Genomic DNA, 27,956 nt, shown 5'->3' on the forward strand with positions numbered 1-27,956 from the left:
GTTGAAATCTTCCTTTAGTGAAAATGGACAAAATCAGCTACAAAGAATGCCTTTACCTTAACTGCACTGCTTGAACGAAATCTACATTAACTATCGATCTACTGGAAAAGAGACAACAGAATTGCTACGTCTCTGCTCTTCGTGGCATATTATTGAGCGGTTCGCATTTCTGAAAGCAATGTGCACATGGGAGAGTACCTCAGTCCTGTGAGAAGTGAACACCTGCCGACTATTTTAAATATAGCATCGCCGTTTAGCATCAACTTTCTGCTTTGATTGTATTGTAACCTAAATGTTTTAGGCAAGAAAATTCTGGACAAACGGTAACTAAATACGTTCTTTTTTATTCATCATCAGCCCGACTATACCCAATGCAGGGTGAAGGCCTCTACCATATTTTAGGCGTTTCTTGAACTGAACGCAGTCTTCGCTGATGACACCCTTGAAATGAAGCTTCCAGGTTAATGCCTTGATTATTACGTCACTAAATTATAAGTTGGCATCGATGCGATTATCAAAAGTACCACCTCGTTATCCTGGTCTTACAGGGAAAGATTTAGCCTAACTTCTGAAATTGTTTTATCGCTTGTCTATGTTTTTCTTGTTGTGGTATATTTTGAAGTATTCAGTTAATATGAATTATGAGCACGATACTGAACTTTGGACAGTGTGGACATTTCACAGTTTCGGGAACCATTATACCGACCCTACTCGTTTCTTTCTATCTTATGAATGTGCTAAAAATCATTTTTAACTTTCCAAGCTACATCATGGGATCATCACGAGTTACTGTGTGATCATGGACCCGACGCAAATGCGCATGGATCCGTGGGATACCGACCTGTCTCCCAGAGCAGAGCAAACGAGGCAGCCCAGTAGCATTCCAGTCATGATGCTGCTCTGAACCAGTGACCGCATCCACGCACGCTCGCACACCAGGTCCCACTGTGAATCCAGTAAAGTTACCTCTATTACTTCGGTCCTACTTGACATGCTACAACTTGTCACAATATTTTAACTGTTAGCTTGTTTATAGTTAAATGTATTTGTCTCTGACGTTTTGAAATGCTGGAAGACGTACAAGGTGTCCGAAGATCATAAACGTAAACCGAATGTAAATAGATTTTGGAATTAATTTGCTCATTGAATTAATTTTGTTAACAAAAGTGTTGTGTTTAAAATACAGCTCCCCATAGCTACTCCGTCCTCTTGAACAAAACTCCTGGAAAGTGTTAAGCCAAAGCGTACCTGAAACGAAAGGTTAGACATGAAATCCTTCTGGCATTTCAACATTCTTCCGCGCACGCCTAGCTCATCTAGGTCGCGAATAATTCCGAACCTAATAGTTGTATCGTATTTCCTGCCAAGATCAAAAACAACAGCAATTCAGTCTTGTCTGAGTATAAATGCCTCCCGCACTGTGCTTTCAAGAAGAATTAGTGGGTCAGTTATCCAGGATGATTGTTTATATTTTCAGGTTGAATTTTCAGTAAGGTGAGCTATCATTTCATAATGTACCGTCTTTGCCAAAAGTACCCAGACTGCAGGATCTGTTTCTTAGCCATGTGGTAGTAAATTCACAGAATGTCTGTACCTCTAAATCCTTGCAATGTGAAGGCGAACGTCTGTCCTCACTTCTTAACTAGTTGTCATCATCTGGAAATCCTAATTGGCTTTATAATACAAGAGAGAAGCAAAACATGCAGCCTAGTTACTTTTGGCAAAGACGGTACATCATCAGCCAGCCCCTAGTGCAGTTCTTGTTCCGGCAGAGAGTACTGTATGCATTTCTCAGGTAAATAAATTATTATAAGGTTCATCTATACTGCCTCTTGTACGAAGTCTTTGTCTTTCAGACATATTTTTGCTTTGTACTTTAATAAAAAAGTGGTGCTGGGCTAGTTGGTTAATCATACTTGATAAGAGCGCAAAAAGACAACCATAGGAGAAAACCCGACACAAAAGAAGTGTTAATTTGTGTCGTGTTCTCTCCTGTGGTTGTCGCTTTTGCGCTGTTCTTTTTCACCAAGCAAATTTTACTTTCTACTTTAAGGAAATGTCAGCGTAATGTCTGGAGATGTTTGTCTAGTATGTCTGCCCGTTCTTCTAATTTTTATTCAGTATCAGGGGCTGCAAACAGAGGGATTGTGAACGCTGAGCAGCTTCCGTCTAGTTTGTGAACTTGTTCGATGATGACAGTGGAACTGCCAAATATTTTACAACAAAAATGCAATCCAAACGCTTTTTTTTTCCATATCAGAAAAATAAGAGTTCATTTTGGCTTCTTTACAAGATCAAGTAACGGATTCCCGTTCGCAGCCAATAACGTGCATAAACTAAAGCAAATCTAGACAAGAGAACTTAACAGTCAATAATGGCTGAGGACAATTCAGGCCCAGGTCCTTTGAACAGATTGCCAAATCCAAAGCCCAATTTCATGCTGGTATTCAGCTGTCCAACTTCGCCACTATTGGACACCAGAACGTTCATATACACTGTAACTAGTGGTCTAGAAGGAATTGAAGCTGCTTCAAATTCTGTTAGCACACGACGTGCTGTAGCAACCAAACACCACACATATAAGTGATACCACGTGCTTCAGACGACCCGTGGATAAGGACTAAAATCAGACATTGGCTTGCATGAGTTTTTTATTGGTAAGAAAAATACAAAGCACGCTCAGCAGTTACAAGAAAAAAAATTCATGAAAGTTGAACCAACGTAAATTGAGGGTAAGCCACGACACTCCCACGCTGACACTACATGAACGCATAGTTTTGCTGTGTGCCTGTCCTAATTTTATGGTGCAGCTAGTGTGCTGCACATAAAGGAGGCGAATTAGCTTTGCTTCAATTTGGATATTTTTATGGTCAAGCAGGATCATCTGCTGTCACGATATATTGAACTTATTCATGCTGGTTTTCGCGTTTTATGTCAACTCCTCATACATTTCCGTAATTTTTACAGCCTACTCTGGAGACGTCCACCAGAGGCTGTTAAGAGGGTTAACAAATTGTAATCTACCGTATGGGCTGGAAAGCCTCCGAATTTCAAGACGAAAATTACACCAGCTCCCCTGCCTCACTACAGGATAATGGGTGCGCAAGATTTTTGCGCGCTCAGCATGTCGGCTGCCCTGACCAAATAGCTAATGTAGTTCCACGTGCTTGTAGCGGAAATTTGGCATGACGTCGTGTTATTAGGTTCAACATCAAAAGACGACTATTCCTTCCCAGGCCGTCACAATGGATGGCTCGGGAAATTTCGATTATTCGAGAGCTACGGCTTATCTTACTTTTCTGCAACCACCTTGTCAGGAGCTGCGAAGTATGTAACTTTGTGGCACATTAAAAAAAAATTGAAAACCTTCTGCATGACAAATGCATTCAGCTTTTTTTCAGCAGTCGAACAACTAATGGCAGAAGTTCTGCCAATATCTCTTTTCAGTCATTTAAACTGAAAAAGTCTGCGTCATACGCTTCATACACACAGATGAAGCGTGCATGCGGTAATAAGTATTTCGAACAAGGCTCAAAATGCATCAAGTGAAAAGCAAATAAATTGAGCATTGTTGCTTTTGATGAATCTTGTTAATTACCTTCACAAGGAAATAAGTAACACCCACCGTCTTTGTCGTTTTGATTGATGCCTGCCTCACAGTGTAGTTCTACGTAGTGTGCTGCGTCGACGAATATTATATGACTATTTGACAGGTGACAATGATGCTTATAGTAAGAGCCCTAGCGAAAGCAATGAATGCTCGTTCACCAGTTGTAAAGGTGTGTTCTAATTCTTTCGACATGCAACAAACATCGGCCGAGAACTTGTGGTGTAGTTTAAGTCCCTCAGTAGAAGTGCTGCAAAGGTGGGTGTTGCACGTCCTAAAAGTGGTAATCTTCACTCAAGTAACTGTGGCTGCTAATTTCCGTTGTGATGAAAATAAATATTAGTTCTATTATCAAGCTTATGAACACTACATTCATCCTTCATGCAGTTGCAGTTTCTTGTATAATTCAAGAGTTTCGAGCAATAAACCGCAATGGTACTCTTTCAGTATTACAAAAAAGCGATATCAGTACAATTTCTTCCAATATATTACACGCTCTTATTTAAAGCACCTCGGATGTGTTTCGTTATGAAACAACACACCTAAAACGTGTAGACGAAGGCAAAATACCAGTTATTATCCTATTCAGTACATCCACATTCTGCTCCTCGACATGTACCTGAACTTGTCGAATGGGGCTTCTATTTCTAGCATGTTAGATGGAACAAGCTCACAGCTGTTCGACATCAGCGCACTGCATTTCAATATTCACACGTACACAACTGTGGCCAGATGGCTGCAACAATCCAATGACCGCAATTATTACATCTATGTTAGGGAATTCATGCCGTGTCATATGAAGGGACAGACAAAACGCCTGTTTCCCATCTGCAACAGGACACACTTGACATGAGACATGTAAATGCAGTGTGCTACAAGTAATATTTACCATCATTTACACTATTCTGGCACATACCTCAAGCCTTTGTCTAGAGAGAGAAGGTCTCTTCCACCTGAAATATAAAAAGCAAGCAACAGATGCGGCGCGTCGACGGGTTAGTGCAGATGGACCGGCTGCGTTATCATTCTTATACGCACAAATCATTACAAAGCTCTGTAAACTCTTTCACGGTTGCAGAGCGAAGCAATGTCCTTCATTGATGTGCAGTTGCTTAAAGCGCCAATATGTCTGCGGCTGGCAGATAAAAAAGCTGGGCTAATTTGAAAGCATTGTGATTGATACAAATTTTTATGGCAGCTATATTTCACATACTGCGTCTGCACAATGCATGAAGTTTTTATAATAGCTGTAACAGTTGTAGTCTTGCCAGATTCCCATAAATAAACAACCACCACTGCATTGTGAATAACAAGGAGTCATTACGTAACGAATAATAAACAGTTTAATCACAAACGCTTCGAAGCTCTGACAGGCTGTTACTAGCGTTTCTAGAGCGCCATGCCAAGGTCTGCGACTTCCGAAGTAGGGATGTCAATTCAGGCTATTAATTACACTATTCATATCCTCGTGGTCGATTTGGAACCATCTGCCATGCGTTGTCACAGTGGGGTACTAAAGCGCTGGTATGCTATACCTTAGTTATTTAATCCAATGTGTGACCACTGGAGCTCGCAAGATACAAATTCTGACAAATGGGTGCTGGTGCCTTCGTTATAGCAGCAATCATGAAACGGCATTGAGTACACGCCCACAATCCGCATGGGACACGCGATCTGAGAGTTTCATCTCTTTTCTGATAATATGCGTGGCATTAAATTGCCGCTTTAAAATCAAAACGATTGTCAACACAGATTAAACTTTACGTTGTCGTGATTTATTAGCACCACTATATTAATCGCAATACAAAATGCTTACGACTGAGAAAAGCAGCAGCGCGAATGGAGATCTCAGAAGCTTATGTGCGGAATTTGGCCTGGAAAATATCAAGCAAGATAATTTCATCGTCAATTCTGCTAAAAGGTAGAAACGAATAGCGAGATCTACGCACGAAGTGTTGCGCGGCTCACCTCGCCATTTTTGGGGCACCTGGACTAGCAGGATCTATGCACGATATGTTGCGCGGCTCACCTCGCCATTTTTGGTGCACCTGGACATGGTTTCCTCTGTTTGTCGTCACCGTATACACTGCACGCATACGTGTCTTAATAAAAGACAACAAAGTAATTTCGATTGTGCGCGCGGATACGAATTTGAAGAGGTGCAGCATCTGCAAAAACTTCGAAGGGTGGTAGAACGAGCTAGTTGGTAATTCATATTTGGAAGAACAGCACACCCTATGTACACAGCGCTGACTTCAACTCTGACTGTTTCAAACCTGCGCTGCTTCAGCGCTGGTTTTTCCAAATCTCTGCAAAAGTTGAAAGCCCTGCAGGTTTGCCTTTAAGCCACACAGTTCGGCGTGTAGTGCATCCCGGGGCCCCACTTCGCAATGTGCAGCGCTTCCGACAACAATAAGCATTACTACAACAATAAGAAGCTCTTTTAAACACACTAAATGTGGCCCGCTACATAAGCCTTCACTTCATGTTGTTGAGTTCTCACCATGCTCACAGGCATGAGAAGTCTTGCCTTGAAGCGCTTTTGGTTAGCAATAAAAGCAAAGAACGAATGTTGTCCTTCACAAAGCAGTTCCGCGCGAAGATTTTCTCCAGAAACGCCCCTCTTGTGCTCTTAGCATGTATGCTCGCGAGCGCAGTACAAAAAAAGGATGTTTCTTAGTCGACTGAAGCGCTGACCACACGTATTCGGCTTCTGGAATTGAAATTCTAAAGCACAAGATGCTCGAAAGCGACACCATTGAAAAATCTTTTAGCTTTCGGTGCAATGCAAATAATAAACAAAAAACTCGTTTACCTGTAACCATACAACCAGGAACCCTAGAAATGCTTTCATTGTAATGACTTCTAAGCAGTGCAGGAACAATGACCTCTGGCGATGCTGACATCGCTAAGAACACCCAGGAGGCTCACGACGAACGCGTAAGGTTTCGCTTGGAGATCAGACGTTTACTGGCACAAGCAGGCAATCTCGAGCTTGTGATTGGTTCTTGTGTGGAATAGACGTCAGCGGAGGGATCTTTCCAAACAATGAAGTTTATTCTTCAGAAGTTACACAATGGCGGAGGCACTGTTTCCAATTTCTGTAGCAGTCCTAGAGGGCTTCGGCTGGGACATATTGCAGCTTGTCTATTGTGCTCTTCCGGATATTGTTCCATGTATCAAATAAAATCATATTGAAGTGAATTTTCACTTGTGTAAATTAACTATGACAAGGCGAAGACATACTCCGATGACCAGACGATAAGACGTCATAACGAATTGCAGTCGTTACAACACGTTAAAAAAATGTTATCACATACTCATGGCTTCCGGATCATCTATATACATTTGTCTATAACCCATGGCGCCACACCCTGGTGGTGCACGGGGTTAGAGCACTCGACTCATGTGCCCAAGGATTCGGGAGGGAATCCTAGACGCGGCGGCCGCTTTTCGATGAAAGCGAAAAGCAACAAGGAGCTGGAGCTAGCTAAATCATGCAATACTTGCGAAGTAGATAGAAAAACGGGAAAGGTGTATTTCAGTTGGCTTAACATACCGTAAACCAAAGGGATTTAGTTGCAAGGCTGCGGTCACGTGTCTGGTACGTCAACCTGTCAACTGTGTGTGCATAACTCTAGCGAGGCACTTCTGTCCATAAAAATGGACACCTTTTAAACTCGGTGGTTACGCTGAACCTGCGACTTAAAAGAAATGATTGTATGCGCACTTTTCATAGAATGCGAGAGCGGGCAGCTTTCCAGTTTCTGCTTCTGTTGCGTGTTCCACGCTGCTCGTGTGCCCCACACAGGAGTGGTGCAGTCTTTGCTGATTGCGCCATAGCCTCCTCTTCAATACAAACGCAATGGCTCTGATAGAAGCATAGCATCGGGCTGGAAGGCGGATGCCACTGTGGCAACTCACAGCGCCCATCTCTTATCGTAATTACATAGAGATGTCTTCCTCACTCATAGCCTGATTGAGTAATTCTTGAGATTATGAGCTATGCCGTCAACATCGTATTTACGTTGCCTCTGTCATCGACAAAGGAGACAAGCATGTATTGCTTACGTTCCATTGAGTGCCCAAGGGCTCAGAAACAAAGTGCTCTTCTTGTCCGAACCTATGCATATGCAACATATGTAAAATAGCTCATTCACATTTCCATTACAGAATGAAATAAGCAGTTTGCTAACACATTGCCTGATAAATAAGACAGACCCATTAACCTTTAAGGTATCTGGCACGCAAGTTCAACACGATGCTTACGCCGACCCGAGAACGACACCGTCTGTCGGCGAAGTTTATTTTAGATTGTGTTTCTGGCAGAGTAGAGAATCGCAATAGGCCAACAACAAACTTGACACCACAGACGACACTACGTCGATGTATACACGATGCTGTTTCACGCCAACGGCATTGGCAAACCAGGCTGCTCACCGGTGGCGTAAGGTTCTACGGGAGTTCAGCCCCGAGCGAAAACAGGTGTCAATTATGAGCCCAATTTCACATGCCATGTCGAAAGAAAATACATATCCGACATTGAAATAAAAAAAACAAGTAAAAAGGCAGCAACGTGAAAGACAAAATAGGCAACGCTCAGTGTTGAACGGAGCGCATTCGCAGAAGCATGCGTGGCCTCAAACGGCCGCAAAAACGAAAAAAATAAACTTGTACAGAGTACACGTCGTAGCAGTGAGCCTAAACGCGCCAATTTTGCGACGTTCTTAAGCAAAAGGGCTAAAATCATGGATACAAAATAACGAGGGATTTCAGCGACTAAATAGTGAAAGGCGAACGCCTGCGTGCCGCATTCTGCTACGAAAATGGTAATAATTAGTAATTAATTAACAATTATATAATTTACTATGAATAATTGACAAGGGAATGAATGACTAAGCGATTTATTAACCTTTATTTAATTATTGATGATTCGCTTATTAGTCACCAATTGGTAATTACGAAATAAATATAATTAATTGGTATTTGCTCATTGATTGACATTAGCCATATAAGGCACGCAATCGTGCATACTGTGGTGGTGCTCTGCGATTCATCGAGACCTCTATGACGTCATCCCCTTTGAGCCAATCAAAACGCCGCTAAACCGGAACACATTTTGTCCACGACAGCTCTAGCCATTAAAGGCTTTCGCCTTAAAATTGCTGATGAAGCGTTGATCTTAAGTATAAGAATAAAAAAACATTGTCAGCAGCGAATGATATCGAACGTCAAAAGCTCGTTGACCTGGCGTTCACGCATTGCACATTGATCAAATGACGTCGTTCGAATTTTTTGTACATGACACAAAGTGTGCGTATTTTGCGATGTATAACTAGTCGACACGATTTTGGCAGTAGTACCTCACGCTGCGACGTGATTTTGTAAAGGTGCAATAGATGAACAGCAACTCAGCGAGAGCTTCCGGATGCGTGGTCTCTATGTTCGATATTTCGATCCGCACTGGCGAGGGAAAAACGTCCAAAACTCGATTCACCTTTGATGTTGGCATCTTTATTCCGCATTTTAATGTTGCCTGTTAAAACCAAAAATAAAGAAGTTCATTGGGTAAATTTAGTTTAAAATAATGTAGTTATTTAGCTCCATAAGGCATGTAACGTTGTCCTTGCTGTTTAATCTACCTAAATACACACCGACACACAGATACACACCGGCGTATCCACAGACGCTTTTGAAAGAAACTTTTGCATTGAAAATTTCAAATCGTATGCATTACACGTGCTTCATTCTTTTAACAAAGAAGCACCATCACTATACGTCAGTTTGGAACGTGCATAAAAGGATGTATAATTACCTCCTGGACAAGAGAGTGTCCAGAAAAACTTGGTCCGTACTCCCACTCGGCACACGTGACCCGGGTGCCCTCGGTAAGCATCACCTGACCATCGATTACCCTTGTGGGCTGCATGAGGCAGTCGCTGCGTCCTATGTCACCGTTCTCCGGGATGGAATTGTTCTGAGGCAGGGCCAACGCCTTCCAAGAGTCCAGTGTCCAGTTGCTAGCCAAGACGTCGGTCGGCGGTGAACACCAGTGGCTGATCTCGGGAAGGAAGAAACTGGCCACTATGAGATGGAGGCCCATGGGAGTTCCTCTAATCAGGCCGAACCAGAACACGCCTCTCTGGAACTTGCCGTACTCTCCAATGACGGCACACACATCCATGATGTCAGATTACAGAGTGTTAAGTTGCCCTTTGTTTCCGATGATCTATTTGTCCCTGATCTCGTTATCAGAGCAATGCTAGCTGAGCTTTCGAATTTCTAGAGTGAATCGGCGTCCTCTTTTCCTACCACCAGCCGATTTAGAAAAAAAAAACGGGCATCCACTGGGCAAGTGAGCTTTTCAGGGCTGTCTACGAATTCCAGTCGAACAGAAATTCAGTATATCTGTGAGCTGAGTTGAAGACTTCCCTCTCCCAGATGTTCGCTTAAGGGAACTTGTTCTGATGCAAGTATAGGTCTGAAATTGTCCGTTAGCAAGCCTAGGGGCACTCGAATCACGGTGTCTGCAGTTCTCGATTCAAGAAACATGTAATGCTTCACAGTTCACTGGGCATTCAGTCATGTAAGCGCAGCACAAGTACACCAGTACCAAGCCATACCATTCGTTGGCACACGTCACCTCTTCACAGCAAGCACACCAGCAGGAAATGCCTCGCCACCTCGCGCTGCTTATCTTCCGGCCTCAGTACAAATGCTCGAAAATTCCACTCAGGCACCTTGCGCATGAAAAACCTAATAGGACATTATCAGAGCTGCCCTCCTTCCCGTTGTACCGGATGCACAGCGTGTGGGGAAGACAGCTTGTTGCCGCGTGCTTGCTTGATGTCGAATCGGTTGCACTAATTTCGCGCACTCTGCACACCGCAAACCCTAGTGAAGCCCGAGCACCTCTAAACTACGGTAAGCGCAGCTCTATCTTTTTCGTCGCACTCCGATTTCAGCTCTTGTATCTGCGGCTTTAGTTTGACCGAAAATAAAGACTTTCCCTTTTCTCTCGCTCTTTCTATCTCTCTCTCCCCCCTCCCTCCTCTGAACGCTTTCGAGCAGAGAAAAAAAATTGTAAAGGAAACGTGGCGGCTGCACTACTGTTATGATTGATCCAGCCGAATGCGCCACGTCCATTCACACGCGCACCGCACGGCGCCTCTGGCTGGATAACGAGGTCGCTGATGTCACCCTCTGAACCGTGACGTCACCTCTGACGACTTCAGCCACGCTGACGGAGGCACGCCTGAAAGTTGGAAAGCGCTTGAGGATATACCGTGGATACAACCGACTCGGTCCTCTATCCCCTAGCTCGCGCTTTTCTTCGTCTAAAGCCACCAAATCTCGTTTTCGGACTGACAGCTCTTCAGGGTTCTTTTCCGCTCAGTGCGGATGGCGTTTCAGTATCATTTCTTGGTATACTTGTTGACCTATAGTGAGATAAAGGTATTTTTAGGGGGAAAGCCTTAATATTTTTATAATGCGAAAAATCTGCCTGTCGGCATCGGCACTCACAATTCGATAGCACCCGGAAACAAAATGGCGACTTCATGCAGCCGGCCAGCGCATCATGCATGGACGGGAGCGCTCCGGGGTGTGATTGATGATGATAGATCTCGGTGCGCTGAAGCGGGACGGCCGAAAGGGGGGGGGGGGGGGGGAGGTATATTTGTTTTTGCGTAAATAATGGGCCTCATGGTTTTGTAAGATTAGGAAACAGGCGGTTGGCAACGGGAGTCGAACAACGACTCGGCCATGTCACTCACCTCGGGAGCTGAGGAGTACAATCCGTCAAAGATGGTAAAACTGGCGCCATTCTCTCTTCTTCCTGGAAAAACATACCTGTTAGTCTTCAGATAGTTATGTGTGCGCAGGGAGTAGTAAATCGTTTGTAAGCAAGCCTTCACGGGAAAGACCTCGCAAAGGCTTCGACTCCGAAGAAGCAAGGTGACAGCGTCGAGAAGGGCAAGACCGCAACAATGCAGCCAAGCCCTGCTAACAAAAACGGTTGAAGCGACAACGCCCGATTATCGCTGGTCTAGGGAGCAAGAAATGTGCAAACACATTTCATTTCCACGTAAAAATAAGACATTTAAAATAGGCTTGCACATACACCGCACCCAGAGAGAGTAAAGCATTCGCATTCTCATACATAGGTAGTGCCAAGTGTCTGTAGCAATGTATTTAGAGCTACGACACGACGGAACGGTATCAGTCGTGGGCAGTATTGAAGATACATGTGTCTTCGATACTATCTTTAGATACATTTTGCGTATCGGTATTAGGTATCGTCTGCTGAAAATGAATGTATCGGAGTGTCAGTATTGAAGACGCATTTTTAAAGTATCGTGTATTTTGAAGATACTCGACACTAAAGAAAGCTTCAAATATTGAAACCGCTGCGAGACTTTGGGTTGACGGCGCTCGCACAGACGGTAGTACAGCTCGGTGTGTAGCACCGCCTCAGTTCTCTACGAATGCCCCGGCCCCTCAGCGCCAACCACATTTTCAGATTCCCTTTACGCAAAGGTATGTGCTGACGAGGTGTCTGACTTTTGAGCACTGAGTGCGTACCACGAAGCTGCTGAACATTTAACAGGCACACAGAGAGATATGAACAAAGCGGAAACGCAAGGCGAACCCGCCGTAGGGATGACGCACATTGCTGTACCCTCTCTTCCCACCCTTTGCCATCCCCCCCCCCCCCCTTCGGCTCTGCGGCGTTTAATTCTCGTCAAGCAGGGCCCTCAGTGTGCTGTCGGACGCAGTAACTTATGCACAACCCAAAACCCCTGGGCTCCGCGTGCCGGCCCTGCTTGGTGGCAAGAACACAAGCTGCTAAGACCTCGGTCACCGCGATGCAGTCGGCTAGCCACGTTCTTATAGTTCGAGCGATTTACGGAAAACAAATCCAGCCTTTGCAACTGCACAGGGAACAAGCTTCCACTAGAATTTTTTTTTTCTGGAAAAAATATTCGTCCAAAATTTAATGAAGTGCACGACACGAAAGCTATGTATGAAATTTTTCAGCACAGTTCGAGTAACAAATTATGCGTTGTCAAACAACTTTTTTAGCGAAAAACATTTGAGCAAACCTTGAAGAAACCTTGTAAATATATCTCTGTCTTAAGAAAAAAAGGAGAAAAAATTTAGTTTTAGAAATATGCGAATTGATCGACACAATATTAGCCACTTTCTGCTAAAAAAGATACTTATCTTTTATCAACGACCAGCCGTATTTATCCAGCGACGCTAAGTAAACCTCGAGTTCTCGAACTACCTCCTAGATGCTTCAGTCAACACAGCTACAGTTCATTCTTACACGCTGATAAAAGGCATCTTCATCTAATACAACACTGCGCGGGGCTGGTGTGCGTATGTAGAGAGGCTTTTCTCATTTGCATCGGTTTTAACACTCCACACATCGCGCTCTTTCCGGACTAAATAATGTTCATCCATTTTTAGTTTTCTTGTTTTCCTTCTAGCTTTTAACACTATACGGAGCTCCAAAAGTTTGTTATCGGACTAATGGCAGCATACCTGCTTAGTTCTCCAATCGCACGCTGGTTGCACCTTTGTATTTGTATATATAGCCAAGCGCTCACAAGTCGGTTCGCAAGAAGAGCATTAGTTTAAAGGAATATTCCACTAGGCTGATTGTTGAAGCAATCGCTTAACTGTAACCATGGCTTCCATCCAATGTGAAATTCTGAAAAAGACAGCTGCCCAAACAATAACTCCATACTGGCGTATTCTTTAAGCCCTTTCAGAAAAACTGGGCAATAGGAATACTCTAAAGATTCCAGAAAGCACGGTAAAATTTCCTAATGCCGCTAATCTTAGTACCACCTTTATTATGTTAAGATTTCAGTAATTTATCGAAGTATTGACGATACAGTACCGAGTATCTGTATCGAAACTCCACTTCCATCCTGTATCTTCTATCGGCATTGGAAATACAATTTTTCAGGGTATCGAGTAAATGGCATCGAAGATACTTTTTTGAAGTATCTTGACCAGCCCTAGACGGTATCAACTTCTAGCAGTGGTTTTTTTCTTTCAGAGCTCGCAATGTCAGTAATTTATGTAGAAGAATATGTTATTGAAAAACCACTTTTTCCGTATTGAACAAAGGCCTGAGCATTTTACAGAAATTATCCATGGCGGAGAGTTGGCGTTGTCTCGCCGTCTCTCCCTACGCTTTCCTAAAGCGCTAACCGATGATTTTCTGTAATGAGGTAATGCTCCAGACCGTGGTAATAACCTCTCGATTTGTTTTTACGCGTCTCTGTTGGCGTTCACATTGGTGATAGGCGTAGAAACAAACTACCGGTACGTCTCATTACCTGCAGGACCAGTCACAAGCGAGAAATGTTGTCCCTTTGTGCCCTTGACACGTTCCACCAAATGCACAGCATTCAGATGCAGCTGTCCAGATTTTTATCTTTGCAGGTGTTTTATGGCTCCCATAAAAGCAGCACGTACCTCAAATACTTTTTTCTTCAAAACTTCATTATGTGAAAGCCAAGCTTTCGGTTAAAAGCCCAGCTTTTGGCGGATGTGCCAATGTGTTCAGATAATTTTTTGACGATGTTATTCCAACTTCGCATTTAGCACAGAGCCGTTTTTTTTTTCCCCGCTTCTTAGCGGGTTCCACGTATTATCTCTGTTGAAGGGTTCTTGTGCCTCCTTTCTCCTCACCGTTTCGCTTATGTTCTGCTTATCATTTGAATGCGCTTGCCGCTTTTCAGGATTCAGCCTTTCCGGCCTTTATTATATATATAGCGGGTGTCCTAGTTTGTAAACGCCAGCTTTGAAAAACATACCTCTTCTTAACATGAATACTCTACATCTTCATCTTTGTTTGACAACCTGAATATTTCCAGTTAGTGCTTGGAGGCACTGAACCAGGCGTGCTACGGCTGCCGCCACAGAAACGAACGGCCAAGGTTGTATGAATGAATGATAACAGCAACAGGGAAATGACAGTTTGCACCCTTCGCAGCGTTTTTGTCGTTTTTCCCAGTGTCTTGAATTTTGTTATACATCCCTCAACTATCTCGTCATTTCAGTTACTAAATTTTATTTCAACACTTCTGTCATCTTTCCGCTTTCCAACCATGAATCTTCTCATTGCCTTTTGCTATCTTGCACCACAGATTCGCACGCTTTGTGGAGGCAGAGAGCGCAATACGCATAGAAGAGCTGTCATCCGCAGCCATTGCACAGGCCGTATGAAAGCTTGCGCCGCCACTCGAGTCCACCCGTGGTACAATTCATGTTTTCCAGCGCACAGCTGCCTGATCAGACACAGAGGTCAACAATCTAATGTTTTGATGATGAGGGTGCATATAGCTGCTGAACAAAAATTTTAAATACCTGAGGTTACAAGGCATGGCAAGCAGACGTCTAAATGTGTGTGCGTGCGTGCGTGCGCGTGTCTGTGTGTGTGTGTGCATGCGTGCGTGCACGTGTGTGTGTGTGTGTGTGTGTGTGTGTGTGTGTGTGTGTGTGTGTGTGTGTGTGTGTGTGTGTGTGTGTGTGTGTGTGTGTGTGTGTGTGTGTGTGTGTGTGTGTGTGTGTGTGTGTGTGTGTGTGTGTGCGTGCGTGCGTGCGTGCGTGCGTGCGTGCGTGCGTGCGTGCGTGCGTGCGTGCGTGCGTGTGTGTGTGTGTGTGTGTGTGTGTGTGTGTGTGTGTGTGTGTGTGTGTGTGTGTGTGTGTGTGTGTGTGTGTGTGTGTGTGTGTGTGTGTGTGTGTGTGTGTGTGTGTGTGTGTGTGTGTGTGTGTGTGTGTGTGTGTGTGTGTGTGTGTGTGTGTGTGTGTGTGTGTGTGTGTGTGTGTGTGTGTGTGTGTGTGTGTGTGTGTGTGTGTGTGTGTGTGTGTGTGTGTGTGTGTGTGTGTGTGTGTGTGTGTGAGAGAGAGAGAGAGAGGAATAAAAGCTCCAATTAGTTCCGGTAGGGCATAAACATGAACGAGATGACACACGATAGCAAAAGCGATGTACTTTTCTCCGATGCTTCGCTTCGGGAAAATGTACTTGACAAAGGCCGGACCCCGGTCGAAACGTCGGAATAAAGTATACCGTTTGTTCTATCGTGTGTCATCTAGTTTACGTTCATGCCCTACCGGCACCATTCCAGCTTCAACCCCGTTCCTAAGCTAGAACAATTGAATCCGGTAGGGCGACGGCGAAAATGTACTACTCATGTTTCCCGCACTGTTAGCGTAGGCGATTCCCGAACAAAACAACCAAATGCTGCACTCCTTGACAAAGCCCGGGTCCCAACCGAACCGTTTGAATATGTATATATATATATATACTTTATATGCTTTAGTCTTTCTATATATACTTTATATACTTTAGCCTTAACCTGTTTCTTTAAAGCAGCTAATGCCACGAGATTATTTCCAATTCTCAAAAGTGAGCGTTCATGTGTTCCGCAAATTCTGTCGCCGTCAACCTTAACCTCTTTAACACCGCTAATGCCACCAGCACGTATGTTGATCCAAAAAGTGAGCCTTTCATACGTTCCGCCTTTCTACAGATTATATGACCCCGGATTTTATGGCGCGTTTTTTCACGGTGACTTCCACCAGGAAATCTGACGGGCATTTTCAAACCTTGATCTCCTTGCTGTTACCATGCAGTGTTTGCCTAAAACTTACGATTCACTACGAATACGACTGCGACTTGCAGGCGTTGCTGACTGACTCATGTGAGAGAGGGGGATATCCAGCGCCAGCTCACTGCTGCATAATCAGCACGTGTAGATGAAAACACACCGGAAAGAACGATATGCGCCTGTACATCGCTTTGCTAGCCACATGTGTTCCACGTGCGACGCAGACGCTATTCTGGCCAGGCTTCTTCCGTAAAATTTTACGCGAAATAATGCGCACTATACTGCTTTGTGTACATGTATGTAGAAAACGCAGAGCGTTGTGAAACTTCTGTGTGAATGCCCTGAATTTGTCAGTAAATACAGTTGCTTATGCGCTCGACCTTTTAAGGCATACAAGACACTGTTAAATTACCTGACAGCAGCCGTCTTGATAACAAATTAGGGGTGGAGGTGGTGAAGGGTGGCAGTTCCAGGCCCTACGGGGCTGGGACGGTAGGTCAATGCCGCTTCCGGTGGGGACTAGCCAGCCACCGAATTTTTATACTTGTAAGCCGTCATTGCACCCGTCTCTGCTTCGGTGGTGGACGACGGCTGTTGTTGCGGCGCGCGTCTTTCTCTCCATCTTCTTTTTCTTTCTTCTCTATTTACTCTCCTGCCTGCACGAGGCAGCGGAGATGGCTCAGCTACAGAGCCAGTAGCAGGCCCGTGCATTTTCTTTTTCTTCTTCCTACAGCCACAACAACAGCGGAGGTTGTTCAGCTTCAGAGCCAATAGCAGGCCCGTGCATTTTCTTTTCCTTCTTTCTACAGCCACAAAAACAGCAAATTGTGACTGTGCTCCTCGTCTCTTTTCCTTCACCTCTTTATTTCCCTCATCCCTTTCCCCAGTGCAGGGTAGTCAACCGAAAGCCTTCTGGTTAACATCCTTGTCTTCCTTCTTTTCTTCTCCTCCTCCTGTCTGTATGTCCGTCCGTCCATGAAACCAGTCCACACGTCTGTCTGTCTGTCCGTCTGTATGTATGTGTGTATGTTTGGTTTGGCTTGGTTTGTAGGGTTTAACGTCCCAAAGCGACTTAGGCTATGAGAGACGCCGTAGTGGAGGACTCCGGAAATTTCGACCACCTGGGGTTCTTTAACGTGCACTGACATCGCACAGCACACGGGCGCCTTGCTTTTCGCCTCCATCGAAAAGCTGCCGCCGAGGCCGGGATTCGATCCCGCGTCCTTGAAAACAGTAGTCGAGCGCAGTAACCACTGCGCCACCCCGGCGGGGTATGTATGTATGTATGTATGTATGTATGTATGTATGTATGTATGTATGTATGTATGTATGTATGTATGTATGTATGTATGTATGTATGTATGTATGTATGTATGTATGTATGCATGTATGTATGTATGTATGTATGTATGTATGTATGTATGTATGTATGTATGTATGTATGTATGTATGTATGTATGTATGTATGTATGTATGTATGTATGTATGTATGTATGTATGTATGTATGTATGTATGTGCGTATGTATGTATGTTTATCCCTGTGTCAGTCTTTCTGTTATATGTGTGTTTGCAAGTTCTGAAGTGTTTCGTGAAAGAAAGTTTGCCCAACTTCGTTCATAAAGACCGCCCGGGTGTGATGGTATCACTAGACCGTTAGTATACACGCGTACCTCTTTGGTATCGTTTCACGCGATACATATACAGCTCGTTCTCGGTGTCGAAGAAAATACGCACAAGATTTGTTTTCAAACTTCTGACGCAACCACTTTTTGTGCAGCGATAAGGGTTGTGCCCGACTATTTCGCTTATATAGCACCTTTTAGTAAGCTAGAGCCTATAGTTCGCGATAGGAATTCTAACAGACTGCATATGCACTTAATTAGGTGTGAGGGTCCACTATGAAGTCAGACAGATGCTACGCATTCTTCTCCCCAAAAACCTGCTTAAATAAAATATACCAAAATATTCGCGGAATAAAAAAGGCGGTGCTAAAAGCGCCATCCCGTCTCTGTTCTTGCGAACCTTGAGTGTCCACCTTATTTTATAATACGGCTCATTTTAAAATACCGCAGCGGGACCGACATCTCATACCCACTGAGGCCCGTATGCTAGTGCATGAACTCAAAAACGTTTTATTTAGTTGGCTGAAGCAGCTAGCGTTACTACTGTATGAGTGCAGATGTGTAGCCTGGCCACGCTGACGTCTTTTTCTGAACGTCCAAACCTCTAGCAATATTTTCGGCTCTGTAAGGACAGTTTCGATCCATTACATTCCCTAAACGAGTAAAGGTCTTTGTTATAAAGCGTTAGATCTACTGCTGCCAATTGTAAAGGTCATTTGACCCCGAGATTTGACCTTAAATGGTGTGGTGGTGGTAACAAACATTTATTTTACTCTTTGCACAAGGTGGTGTTTGGACCGAGTCCCTATTGGCCCAGGCCCTCACAAATATAGGTGTAGCTCCTATTCCGGAGCCTCAATGGCGTCTAACGCCGCTCGCGCCCTGGCGACCAAGGTCCGCAGAGACTGTAGGTGATGGCAGCTAAGCAGCACCGCCTCCCAGGCCTCCCTAGAAGGGTGAGTAATGAAGGATTGGGAACGGTGGGGATTAGATGTACAGGCGCAGATCATGTGGAAAACGTCCGAGAAGGTCGCTCCACACAGGCTGCCGCCCCCATCAAAGTCTCTATTGCAGTGCTTAAAGACTGCCTGGCACAGCATTTTCTGTGTAAAATTTTTGAGAAGGAGCCTTTCGTCTGCTTTCCGGAGACCTTTACAAGGTTCCGGAAAGCGGCGGTGACTGTCCTTATAATATGTAGTAATTTCTTTGACTGCGTAGATCACAGCAGATTGAGGCAAGCTCTCCAAGAGATGGGAGTTCCAATTCACCTCATCTGTCTCCTCAGGAACCTTTATGAAGGGCAAGAGGCCACAGTCAGAACTGGGCATAGTCTTACTGATTGGTTTCCGATTGAGAAAGGGGTGAGGCAAGGCTGCATACTGTCGCCCTGCCTATTTAACCTATATGCAGAGTGCATCATGAGGAAGGCCGGTCTGGACGAGTCTTCAGCTGGAGTGAAGATTGCTGGAAAACGTATCAACAACCTTAGATATGCGGATGATACCACTTTAATGGCAGAAAGTGAAGTGGAACTCAAGAGACTTCTGATGCGCGTACAAGAAGAGAGTGAGAAGTTTCGGCTTAAACTGAACATTAAAAAGACGAAGATCATGGCGTCTTGCCCTGTCAAGTCCTGGAGCATCAATGGACAAGAAGTGGAAGCTGTGACAGATTTTCTGTTCTTGGGCGCCAAGATAACCTCGGAAGGAGACTGCAGCCATGAAATTAGGAGACGCCTGCTTCTGGGAAAGAGAGCAATGGTTAGCCTTGACCACCTAGTAAAGAGCAAAGACATTAGTCTGCCAACCAAGATCCGTATAACCCGTGCTATGGTCTTTCCAGTTGTGATGTATGGATGCGAGAGTTGGACTGTGAAAAAGGCTGACCGCCGAAGAATTGACGCGTTTGAATTGTGGTGCTGGCGAAGACTCTTAAGAGTTCCTTGGACTGCCAGAAGATCAAATCAGTCGATATTGTCGACCATAAACCCTGACTGCTCATTGGAGGGTCAAATTCTAAAGTTAAAGCTCAGCTACTTTGGTCATCTGATGAGAAGAGAGGAGTCGCTGGAGAAAGATTTGATGTTGGGAAAGGTTGAGGGTCGCCGGAGAAGGGGTAGGCAGCGAACGCGATGGTTAGATGGCATTCTCGAGGCATTGCAGATGAAGCTATGTGCTGTTAAGAAGATAGTGAGAGACCGGAAAGCGTGGCGTGACATGTCCATAGGGTCACGAAGAGTCGGACACGACTGAACGCCTGAACTGAACTGAATTTCTTTGAATGTGATAAGACATTGCGTAGGCTCGGAGTATACTTCCCGAGCAAGTTTGAGTGCCCGGGGAGAGAGAGCGCGGGTCGCCTGATTGGCTACCTCATTGCCCAGGAGTCCCTGATGGCCGGAAGCCCAGATGAGATTACAATTTTAAGGGTCGCTGGACCGACAGCAATTTTGTAGGATGCGCTTGGCTAGAGGAGGTATCCAACCCAGCTCGTAATTCTGATAGGCCCCCTTGGAGTCGGTAATGATGTGTTTTACTTGTGGGAGGGGGAGGGCGAGCGCAACCGTGATTTCCTCCGCGTGTGCTGTGTACCTTAAATGCAGCGCGAGGATCCGACGCTGCTTGCACTTCTCCAGCAGCATAAGGAAAGGCCCAATATTGCGAAAGAGATGGCAAAGCCAGGCGCTACAACAGACGTGCGTTGCCACTAGCGCCCGAATATAGGCATTGCCACTCTCTAACACAACGATGGCCCTTCCTGACATTTGTATTCGCCATACTGGCAGTGTTACTCCATGACGCTTCCAATGGTTGCCTGTTTGTCCTCTGTTCCACTCATATTAGCATTTACACTGCGTTACACTTCCAACGGTGGCCTTCGTTGTCCAATATTCCGGCCATATTGTTAGCGTCATGCCAAAATTTTGACCACAATGGCCCTTTTTATCTGCTGCTTGCCCCCTCGATTTTTCTTTGTGGTTCTTGTCAATAATGTACAATAAATGTGTGATAAGTGCGCAGCTTCACATATCCATTGTTAGGGAAGAACATTGTTAGGAGGTCAGGCTTGTATATTTCTGTGGCAGTCATATTTACTGAACTGGCGCATAATAACGGAAATGAATGCAACCAGACGAAGCAAAACTGCGCCGAAAATTCTTATTCGGAAAGCTCTAGCGAATTAAGTAGTTAACGAATGCGGACTGAGAGGCCCATAAGAAATGAATCGAGCATGGCTTAGACAAGCTTCTTTTCTTTTGTCTGAGATGGACCAAGCGCAGCAGTTGTGGAACGGCGCTTGCCTTAATTTTGTGATAAAAGGGCTCTTATTTAGTAAGGGTCGAATGGCATTCCTCTCAAGGCGTTTTCCGCAGCTTACCAGTACGAGTAGCTAGAAATCAACCCGAACGAAGTCTAACCAAAACATTCACTTCTAGAGTCCTCAGCCGGTTTCTGTCTATTAGAACAACAACACCACAACGGATAATTTTTAGAAGTGTTTAGGCTGAGCTGCTTTTGCGAATACCAGAATGAAATCGATCATCTCATGTTTTAAAATCAGAGATTGAGAACGCGCTAAGTATGCGGCCGGCTCCACGAACGCAGAGAGAATTTCACGCTTCCGTACGTCGTGCCATTTATAATAGTACATGTTCTTTCGTTCCTTGCTTTAGTGTTTTGTTTTTCTTTGCTTTTCGTTCAGAATATAATTATTGTTGCCAAAACGTTTTCGCGTCCTTGTAGCATTTCTGTTGCTACCTCTTGCATATGTTTATACTTTTGCTTTTGCTTTAGGCGTACTTATTGAAAACGTAGATCTGAAGTAGTTTCCCGCTTTAAATTCAATTAGTTTCGTACACGTACGTTTTCTTTACATAGCGCTGCAATCCGAACAGGTCGGAACTCGCTTCCCTTCAAGCAAAGTTAAGCATGCAAGTACGGGTCACGCAATCATGTCCCTAGCCGACTCGCAAACCTTTTTTTAATTTACAAAAGGCAGTGGATTGCTCTGCTACCAAAAGAATAAATTACCCGCCCTTTTTTTTTTACTTTTGACATATTAGCTTGTGCAACCCATGTATCGTAAATGAAACAGTCAAATACCATGATTTTGCGCAATGCTTATTAGTATATATTAAACCTGGATTTTTAATTTTATAGCAACTTTTTAATGCGAGCTTGAACCAACAAAGACCACAGCACGGGGTCGCAGACATCATGAGCATGTTTGCAGATGACTAAGTATAGCCTAAGCGACAAGAATGTCAAAGCCGCGCATTTCGCTGTAAAACTCACACGAGAACCTTTCGCTGCTTGACTTCTGACTGAACGGCACACAAAACATTTCCCATGCTTTTGTCCTCTTTCACTAGGTTTGCTTCCTCGGAGTGTCACCTTCACATCTCTTCTCCTGACGTAGCCTTTTTTTCCAGAAGAGCACCCCCTCCCCTCCTCGCGCAAGGCGCTTTTATCATTGTGATAATTTTTTCACTGCCTGCTCGAGCCTGTTTTCCCTCTCACCTGAACGCGCTGCGCGTGGCGCATTCCCTTTCTTTTCGTCCTTCTACACATTTTTTCAGCTGCGTATCTTCTCTTGCAAGTGCAAAAGCTCTACAATAAGTACTGAGCCAATCAGGTAGTCTGCCTGATAACCAGCGCGACAATAAAGCTTGCTCGCTCAAGGTGAGCAGAGGTGAGTTAGTTTAGGGTCTTATAGTTGGGTAAACTAAAACGCACGTCTGTGGAATAATCCTCACACCAATGGCTTTCGCTTCACGATGATAGTTATTTGTTGGAATTTCAACCACCAGTAATAGTAGGCAACCTCTTTCAAAATATAGTGTACTGCGACGTCTTGACAACCTGTCAGTAGTGTTGGTTCAGAAGGCTAGATCCATGGTTATGTAAATACTCTTCTATGACTACATGACGACGTCTGTTTAATGACATGCGCGTCTCTCTTTTTCCTTTTGTCAAATAGCGAAATTGATTTATTTTGCCTGCTGAGTGTGCTGCTGGGAAATCTGTTTCTTGCTCTTGAAGTGCACAATTACCTTGCGCTGATGCTAGATGCGAAAAGGGAGAGGTGGACCTAGCAGTAACACAGGTTATGTAAAAGGTGGCTGTCAGGAGCCTGCTATCCAGCGCCCGCAAAGACAATACGCTCGGCATTCCAGCTTGCTCCGTCTTCTCACTTCTCGGCGCCACGAACGAATCCTTGTACTGGGCCATCCCTCTGTGCAGAGCCACGAATTTATGGCCCGCACCCGGTGCCTACAGCCCCACCCATCTGCTGTCTCTGCCATCTCTTGAGCCTGCAAAAAGCCCCTATACTCCCTACTACCTTCTGCAAGCCTGCCCTATCCGTCCCTAACTGTGGGTTGCCAAGTGCTCACATGACACTTGAAATAAAATAAAGGTTATTTCTTCAGTCCTTTGGTTCTCTTTTTGCATTTGAGCTAGTCGGTCATATGTGAAACATTACATATAAAAACTCCGGCTTCAGGAGCACAAAGTCCGAATTATTGACCAGTCTGTATTGTGTATTGAACTACTGCTTACAGCCTTGCATGAAGGCTTGACCATTACGGCGGAAATGAAACTGTAGTATGTAAGTAAGAGTTATCAATGCGCAAGCCGTGGCGAGACTCTCATTGGATAACAAAATACTTTTCTGACTTTGCAATTGAATGGCACCTCAAAACCAATATGGCAGTACATAAAGAATGAATTTTAGGCCAGGATATAAAACCTGGTTGACAATATACTTACCTTGGCGCTAACATGGGCCATTGTTGAAAAGCTGACACAGTTAAGGCGCGTAGATTGGGCCATTCCGAATATTATGGTTGGGCATAGGAGTATTCAAGGCGCTAACGTGAACCATTGTTGATAGAATCGAGAATCAGAGGCCCAAGCAGGTGCGAGCGATGACAATTTTTGATATTTAGACTGTCGGAACATATGCGACCTATTGCCATATATGATGTGGTCATTGTTAGAAAAAGTCTCGAATGGCCCAAATGCCAATGAAGGGCTTATATTCACGCCAACTTTTACTACCAAAACGCCATTGTAGGGCGATTGATTTTGTGCTACTTGGGCTGCTTCTCCTGCTGCATCACTTCTATTTTTCACATCGGCTACTTCTGCTTCAAACACCTGCCAAACTTTATTCGCACCACCACATACCCCCAGATGCACAATATTGCCGGGCAAAAGCCGGGCACAACGTTGGCAAGACGTTAGACAAGAACTAAGATACGCGGCATAGTAACCTGTTCCCCCACATAGACTTTGGCGGATTAAGTCTTCACTTGCCACCTAGTTTCGCGTTATTTCTCTTCGAGATTGGCAAACCATTGCTTTTCAGTATCTGTGCTTATTAGCCATCTTAATTTTCACTTGTCTTACCTATACGCACCTACTGGACAGGTACATGAAAGGACTCTACGGAGATTTCTTAAGGATGTTGCGTACACCTCCACTTTTGTCACTGCGTGCTTTTCTGTACCGCCTATACAGAAAATAAATGACTGAGGTTCTTCTGAGTCTTTGTTTCCCGTACTTTTTTACCTTCTCATCAGGAATTTCTTGACACTGGCGTCTTAAAGCTCGTGTTAAGCGCAGATGCATTAATTCTCCTGTAAAACATTCTTTTTTAACCTACACACATCAAAGCTCCCTGTTCAGTCACAGCTTCAAGCCAAGCAGAACTTTGTGCCATGGCCGGTGAAATGAAGCCGGTGTAATACGCCCCTGCTTTATTCAGTGTCGTGATGCTGTCTTTTTCTGGCAAATTTTGCAGGGGATGTTAAAGGGCATTGAAATCAGGCCGTATAGCATTCGTTTTTGCTGGTTCGAAAGATCGATGATGTGCTTTATGATTCGTTTATGTTAATGAAAGAAAAACCTGAATGAATGATCGTCATGCTAAACAACCACAATAATCGAAGCTTGTTTTGAGAGCAGTGCGCTTTCTTGCGGGGAGCGTATGCTGCGCTAAAAGAGACGCCTAGTTGGCTACCGCGACTTGATGCTTGTTCGTGCCTTTCTAAATTGTGATATATTTATGGCGGGGAATTATTTGGTTATAGTGGACTTGCATTTTGTAGTCCGGGGATTTTAGGCATGAGCTGGTTTAGTTTTTATTCATCAGTAGTTTTCCAGTTGTGATGTATGGATGCGAGAGTTGGACTGTGAAAAAGGCTGACCGCCGAAGAATTGACGCGTTTGAATTGTGGTGCTGGCGAAGACTCTTGAGAGTTCCTTGGACTGCCAGAAGATCAAATCAGTCCATATTGTCGACCACAAACCCTGATTGCTCATTGGAGGGTCAAATTCTAAAGTTAAAGCTCAGCTACTTTGGTCATCTGATGAGAAGAAAGGAGTCGCTGGAGAAAGATTTGATGTTGGGAAAAGTTGAGGGTCACCGGAGAAAGGGTAGGCAGCGAACGCGATGGTTAGAAGGCATCCTCCAGGCGCTGCAGATAAAGTTATGTGATGTTAGGATGATAGTGAGAGACCGGAACGCGTGGCGTGATATGGTCCATAGGGGCACCAAGAGTCGGACACAACTGAACGACTGAACTGAACTGAACTGAGTTTTCACATGCAATAAAGAAAAAATCGTCGTCATAGCTTAGTCTGGGCTGGTGATCGGAGGGGTGGGAGTTCCATTTCTGCTCGAGCACGATTTTTCTTAAAGATTAAATGGTGCGCGTTTGAGGAAGTGGCAAATAAAAGGCGTGGCACAAACGCTTGTATCGAACGCCCGGCGGGGGTCAGCTTCGTATGTGTGTGAATCGCGTGGTGATGTAATCGGGCATGACCGGACATGACGTCATGATGACACAACTTTCGGCTTTTATACGTGACCGAATGGGACGTCTTCCAGTCATGACGTCATATCCACTCACGACCGATGACGTCATCAGGTGAATATCCAGGTATCCCGCGGAATCTCGCGAAGTATGACACTTCTCGCGAACAGACAGCCCGGCGAGTCATGAGACATTAAAGGCTTCCGCCTTAATACTATTATAGAAACATATCGCCCGTGTGCTGTGCGATGTCAGTGCACGTTAAAGAACCCCAGGTGGTCGAAATTTACGGAGTCCTCCACTATGGCGTCTCTCATAGCCTGAGTTGCTTTGGGACGTTAAACCCCACAAACCAAACCAAACCAAAACCAATGCTTGCCAACTTTGCAGACTTGGGCTTATTCTAGATATTTCTGCAGGCCGATGACGTGGACAAAGGAGTTAACTACTACAATGATGGGAAGAAAACCAGACAAAATCCATGAGGCGCTCGGAAAAACGCTGGGCCTTAAACCGGGGTCACAATGCCCGTTAATGATACTTCTGAGCCTGGGCAAAATAAAATCGGGAAACTCAGAAAACTAATCAGAAAGAGGTCTTAAAAATATGAGTGATATCAAAGCAAAGAATAGGCCCCAGATTCGTTTAGGCGTCACCAAAAAGGAAAAACAAATTATTTGCAATTTCTAAAGGAAAAATGTGTTTCGGTGCCTATTAGGACCCTTTTCTCACCAACGATTTTAGGTAATAAAATAAAATTCTCTGGATCAGTATATCTATGCATTCTGCATCTACTGAATTTGAGAATTCAGGATGCGCCCAAACACAGTTTTTTTTAATATATACTTATATCTTTGAATAAGTTCTGATGAGCAAAATATCAAGGTTCAAAATATATTTTCACCGTAAAAGAAGCCGGCTTGCGAAATTATGCTACTTTAAGGAATACTGCGTATGATAAACAAAGTTTCTGTGAATTTTAGTTGCTCTGGTGGCAACAGTTTTTTAGAAATGTACCTTTCTCAGTGTGTTGCTTTACAACCTCTAATATTTTTTATTTTTTTTACTTAAAATATGCTCATTAGTTCGCAATCAGTGTCGGTGTGCTTGACGTGAGCTCAATCATAAAACTGACAGCCAAGTTTGAAGATACTTTTGGAGCACCAACTGAGAAAAGTTGAATCCTCCTCGCCCATAACCGATTGAATGAGCCCAGGTTTCGAAAAAGTTTCGAAGGGCTTCTCTGGTCAGCAGCCAGAATGATTCCGTGCTTGACGTAGTCCGGAAGACGCGGAAGCGTTTTTTCACGCGGGTGAATGAATGCTCGTGACGCTGCAGGGCGCTGTCAAGACGTTTCTCGTAGGTAGGGAACCTTCGACCTGTCACAATTATGACTGATAAATGGAAGCATTGTTTTTCCAGTGTAAGCGGCACTCTCACTGCGAACTGCGCTCGTTTGGAAAGTTACTCCTATGTTGTCATCCGTAAACCTTTGCCAGCGACACCGCGCTGAATGCCGTACTCGTTTGTGGAAGCACTGAAAGCTCCTTTCGGTCACATCGATTTTACTGTACCTGCTGCACGAAGTTCTAAAGAGTTGCGTTTATAGGAAGGTCGCCGGAAATCACGTGATGTCTCAGGCGCATGATTGAAGCATTCACAAGATGTCATAACACGTGTTCCGGCGGTCATTTCAATACAGTTTCAATGCAAGACGACAGAAAACATCTGATTGGATGAGTTAACTTAGCTCACTGCAGCGCCAGATGTACAAAGCGGGCTGGGCAGTGCGTCTCTTTTACGTGGTCCGTGGAGTTTCCTGAAAGGCTTTCATCTTGAACAGCACTGTTCATGGGCGGAATTTACGCAAGCCTACCCGCTATGCCCCCGGGTTTCGGCACCAAAGCAGGGAAATGCACACAAGCCACATCTAGCGGCATTCATTTCTCTGTTTCTATTATGGCACTCATTTCAGCTCTCGTGCTCCGGTCCAATTCCCACCTTCTATCTCCTTCATCAACCTACAAATCCATGCGCGAATGCACTCCCACAACGTGCTGCATTCACTTATAAGCATTTAACGTGTTTTAGTGTACACACTGCCAGGATTGTCAAACTCTATGTATAGTAGCCTACTGTCGGTGCTCAAGAAGGTATTCTACTGTGCGGGTAGCACCGATTCGGACGGCAGACGAGCGACGACGAAACAGGCGTCTAGTGATGTCTCACTTCAACTCCGCGAAGTTTGTGCCTACTCTGCGGCGGTTGTTGG

At 44.6% G+C, this 27,956-nt stretch overlaps 1 protein-coding gene across 1 annotated transcript in view; it reads right to left on the bottom strand.

Moving 5' to 3' along the window:
* LOC146189187 (solute carrier family 22 member 3-like) overlaps positions 1 to 10,614 on the bottom strand; it is a 40,470-nt gene extending 29,856 nt beyond the window's left edge. The window contains exons 1-2 of the mRNA XM_084604074.1: positions 9,423 to 10,614; positions 842 to 945 (exon numbers count right to left, since the gene is read on the bottom strand). Coding sequence (XP_084460200.1) covers positions 842 to 945; positions 9,423 to 9,791 — 473 coding nt within the window. The 5' untranslated portion in view covers positions 9,792 to 10,614. The remainder of the gene's footprint in view (positions 1 to 841; positions 946 to 9,422) is intronic.
* Positions 10,615 to 27,956: the final 17,342 nt, after the last annotated feature.

This window comes from Amblyomma maculatum, chromosome 5, assembly GCF_055883805.1.
Source record: "Amblyomma maculatum isolate TAMU_Amacu chromosome 5, ASM5588380v1, whole genome shotgun sequence".
Taxonomy (NCBI): domain Eukaryota; kingdom Metazoa; phylum Arthropoda; class Arachnida; order Ixodida; family Ixodidae; genus Amblyomma; species Amblyomma maculatum.